Here is a 4,596-nt window from a genome sequence, read left to right as displayed (position 1 = left end):
CAAAAGTTACAACTCTTGTTGTATAGGTCTTGCTTTATCTTGGTCTTAACCATCCAGCAGAAAAAGTATAAAAATGATGTGTAAGAAGTAAAGCCATGGCGTTATGTTGAGCTGTAGGGGACTCAGGTCAACAATTTTGACACTGCCAGTCAAGCAGAAGACCAAATACTATTATGAACTACTGGACTCTTTTAGGATATTTTGCTGAGTTAACACACCTATAATATTCAAATGACAGAACGAAACAAAAAAGGGGATACAGATGAATGTCCATTTTGTATCTGTGTATTTAAATTGTTAGGATAGATATATAGTTATATTCTCTTGATGAATAGAGGGATTTATGGTAATAGTGTTTGTAAATAGGATATCATGTCTGCATCTTGTACAGCAAATAACCACTAGGAAGAGAGTATGCAATGTGTTAATTATTGAAACTGTCCTACCAATTTTATTTGAAACTGTCTCATTTTTTGTCTCTCAATAAAATTATGGGAAAAAAAAAGACTATTGTCATTCTGAAAACATCCTTTACATAGCCCAATTCTGAATGTCTGGATCACATTTAACTCCACTAAGTCGTCTTGGTTTTGTTTTTTGTTTTTTTTAAAGTCTTGCCTAAATTGCTAGAGCCAAGACAAATGGCAATGCCAAAGAGGTAGTCTGCTATAGGTGCTTGAGAACCATACTAAAAAGACCTCATTCTGTCTCTTGAGCTCATTTTTCTTAATTTATAAAATAAATATGGCAATTAATCAATAAGGTTTCTTCATTGTATGAAACACCTCACAACCCTCTTAGGCAGCTTACCAATACCTTTTATCTGTTGCTCCCATATGAAGCATGATTTTTTCAAAGGTTACCTCCTTAGAACTTAACAGTCCTGGATCCTAGTATTTTTTGGTCAACCTACCTATTTCTCTGGTAATCTTGATCTTGCGCACTTTAGGCATATTCTATTTCAGAACCTCTCTCACCCAAATTCTGCATATCCATCATCTTTCCACACTTCAGCCTTCTGTAACTGTTTGGGTCAGCCTTAAAGACCTCTCCATGCCACTGACCTTAATTCAGCCCTTTCTAGGCTTCCTTTAGTTTTATTATGTCTTTCTTGTTACAGGATTAAAGATGAATGGCCGCAGGAAAAATTTCATTGTTTGAAGACAAAATTTACAACTTTCCCATGTTCTTTTGTGTGTGTGTGTGTGTGTGTGTGTGTGCGCGCGCGCACACTATTTCATGTTATTTTCATGGAATCCTTTATAAAGAAATAAAAGTTCATAGCAATGCTTTTCTTTCACTTTACTAGCAAAAATCTCGCCTTGTCAATGAAACTTTACATAACAGTTCACTATATAAAACAGACCACAGAGTGCAGAAGTTGTGGCTGTGGTTCTAAAAAGACCGTGCCTCCCCAATGTGGCCAGCCCTCGCTCTTTCAGTCTGCCCCAGCAACACCTCCAGGGGCGCTGCGCAAGGACGGACCAAGGCAGGGAAATCACTGCAGTTTCTTTAAACATTAAGCTGCCAGTACACCCAACATATCAAAGTTTCAAGTAAAATAAACAAATTACTTCAGGAGGTTTCTTTACTACATCAATGACATAAAATTCATTTTCTCTCTCTTTAATCAAATATACATAATATAAAACTTTTCACAAGTTTATTTTTGGGAAACACTTTTTCAAAAGCAGTCTAAGACTGAGTGTGGTGGGGTATGCCTATAATCCCAGCACTTGGGAGGCTGAAAACAGGAGGATCACTATGAGTCCAATCTGTGTAGTGAGACTCTGTATTAATACACTAAAAAAAGGTTTTTTAAAAAGCAGTCGAAGAATGGGTATAGCATCAATTTAAACATACAGACTATCAGTGTTGCATAACAAGAGGAACAATTAGTAATTTTTCCCACAACAGCTTTCAATATAGCACAAGATATCAGACATACATTAGTAGTGAAATGGATCAAAATTATTCTTTATTGAACATCTGTTTATGTATCTTCTGCTTCTGAGTACAGACAAACCAGAAATAATTGAGTTAGTTTCCATAATATGTCCATCAACTGAACTGCATCAGGAATTGCCCATATATGTTCCCTAGGTATATTTTCCAGAAACTATAGAGCATTCATCTTCCCAATTTGTATATGTAATAGAGCACAGATTTAACATTCAAAAAAAAATTAAACACTCAAAAACAAATCAAACAGCATACTGTAAACAATTTTTACATTTATACATGTAATCTAGGTTCATACAACTTCTGATTAAACAATATAGAGGTAATTATAAACCAACAATCTTCCAAACCATTCAATTCTTGTATGTATAACTAAACATTTGTCTTAGAAAATTTTAACACTTTTGAGAAATTAATTTCCTCATAACTAGGCTTTTCATCATGGTATCTCTGCTCAACAAAAATGATAATTTTGAAAAATAATGAAAAATAAAAAGCCAATTCTTATCTTGGACAGCACTATCCAGAATTAAGTGTTCTTACTTTTTCATTGTAGCCTATCATTTACTACAAAGGAGACAAAAGGGCCAGGGAGATAGCTCAGTGGTGTAAGCGTCTGCCTGACAAGTGTAAGGGAAGGTAGGGGGAGGGAGGGAGAGAGAGAGAGACAAAAAGATAGAGAGACAGAGTGAGACAGAGATAATGTGCCATTGAGAAGGAAATATGACACTCATGCAGGTCAGGCTCTAAACAGATCTGAACATTAACATCTTAATTAAAAAGCCACAAGAACAGAGATGTAATATTGTAGCAAATCGTGCAGGAAGACGGCCATGAATGAATCAGAAGTCATGACTGGTATGCTAACTTAAGCTCAGTGATGACAATAGATAAATGACAAAAACTCCTAAATTATTTCTCTCAAATGAAGTTATTTCTTAGTATATCACTCTGAAATTATGTATTTCATTCATATTTTCAGTAAGATTATTCAGAAGAAGCAATCTTATTCAAACTTAGTCAATTTCCCCTGATAGTTTCACATAAAAAGTTACTAAAAATCACAATTTTGACAAATTTCTTTTTGTACTCATACAAACATTATAAACTACAGTAAAGAAATTAGATCCTTTCTTATCTAGAATGGTCTATTACCAAATCTGTTCATACTGCCACAGCAATCACAAATCATGAAAATGCATCTCAACGCCATGGTGAACTAGCAGCCACGCTTATTCCACGTCGGCACTGCCAGTGGTCCCTGCGTTGTCCTTTCAACAATGACAAACTCATCAGGGTTGCCAAATGCCTCATAAAAAACCAACAAATCTTGGATTGCATGCTCCTCAATCTGAAAAGAGGGAGGGAAAAAAAGGAGACCTGCTTTAATGTTTTACATACCACTGAGTAAATAACCCTTTACCTGGACACCACAGAGCAGAATTACACCAGTTACAGTGGCACCTTGGGTCCTGAACTCAATTCCATCCACCCTTACAGTGAGGATGGCTGCATTTGTGCAGGAAGATGGCCATGGCTATTCTTCACCTGTCGTCGACATCACGAACAGACGCAAAGTTTTGACCAATGCTTGTGTTCATGAACAGAAGCATTTGTGAACCACTATACTCATACCTCACTTTCTCTTGGTAAAAAGAGAAGCCTTGAGGCCTGTCCTAGAATAACCAGATTCCCGTTGTGGTGGTTGGGATGGAGTTTCAATCTGGTGGGTCACGGGATCCACCTTTTGGCATGTCTAGGTGGGTCATGGTATGCCCTGGGGCCTATGTATGGTCCCTCACAACCTCCACTCTGGCACGCTTCCTCCGCTCTGCTCCACAGCTTCCATGAGATGCGCAGCTTGGCTCCACCACACCCTCCACATCTCTGCCTTGGAGCCAGCAGATCACAGATTGAAACTGAGTATATTAAGCCTCTCTTCCTTTAAATTGTGGGTGCTGGGTACTGTACATTACTTGATAAATAACGGAAATTGGTACTTGAGATGTGGAGTAATTGCTATGATTATATATAACCAGGTGGTTCAGAAGCCTCTGAAACTTGTTTGTGGGAAACATTTGGCAAAGTTTGGAGATGCAGGCTAGAGAAGCCCTGTAATGTTGTGAGCAATGTTTGGTGGGCAATATTAGAAGACAAGCATGTTGATAAGAATGCAAACAGTGAAACCCAGGCCCACACAGTTTCACTTGGAAACAAGGTCTCCACTGGCAATTGAACTGGAGGTCACATGTGCTATACTCTGGAAGAAAATGTGTGTAGTGTCCTGAAACTTTGTGGAAGACTGAGATTAAGGGCAGTGGACTTATTAACCTGGAAGATGACATTTCAAGATAGTCTCATATTCAGTTTGTAACATGGGTACAGATGGATGCTTTTACTCAGATTTATAGGGAGAATAAGAGGCATAAGACAGGGCAGAAAAATTTAAAAAACTTAAATTCCAGCTTAAAAGTTAGGGCCACAGGAGGTGTGGCTGTTAAAGACATTAATGCCATTAAAAAAAAAAAAAAAAAAAAAATTTATACAGGGATAAGAAAGATACCTAGAGAGCATCTCAGGAATTTCAAAGACTCCACTCACTGCAGGTGTGAGGGTACAAAAGTATCCATTCTT

General features: G+C 37.5%; 1 protein-coding gene across 4 annotated transcripts in view; it reads right to left on the bottom strand.

Moving 5' to 3' along the window:
* Positions 1–2,645: 2,645 nt before the first annotated feature.
* The window catches only part of Ibtk (inhibitor of Bruton tyrosine kinase), a 108,074-nt gene continuing 106,123 nt past the window's right edge, over positions 2,646–4,596 (bottom strand). For all 4 annotated transcript variants that reach the window (XM_023711903.1, XM_023711905.1, XM_023711906.1 and 1 more), the window contains one exon: positions 2,646–3,313. In XM_023711903.1, the coding sequence (XP_023567671.1) occupies positions 3,182–3,313 (132 nt within the window). In that variant the 3' untranslated portion in view covers positions 2,646–3,181. The remainder of the gene's footprint in view (positions 3,314–4,596) is intronic.

The sequence above is a fragment of the Octodon degus genome, unplaced genomic scaffold (genome assembly GCF_000260255.1).
Source record: "Octodon degus isolate 3935 unplaced genomic scaffold, OctDeg1.0 scaffold00022, whole genome shotgun sequence".
Classification (NCBI taxonomy): Eukaryota; Metazoa; Chordata; class Mammalia; order Rodentia; family Octodontidae; genus Octodon; species Octodon degus.
This window is presented reverse-complemented; position numbering and strand designations above follow the sequence as displayed.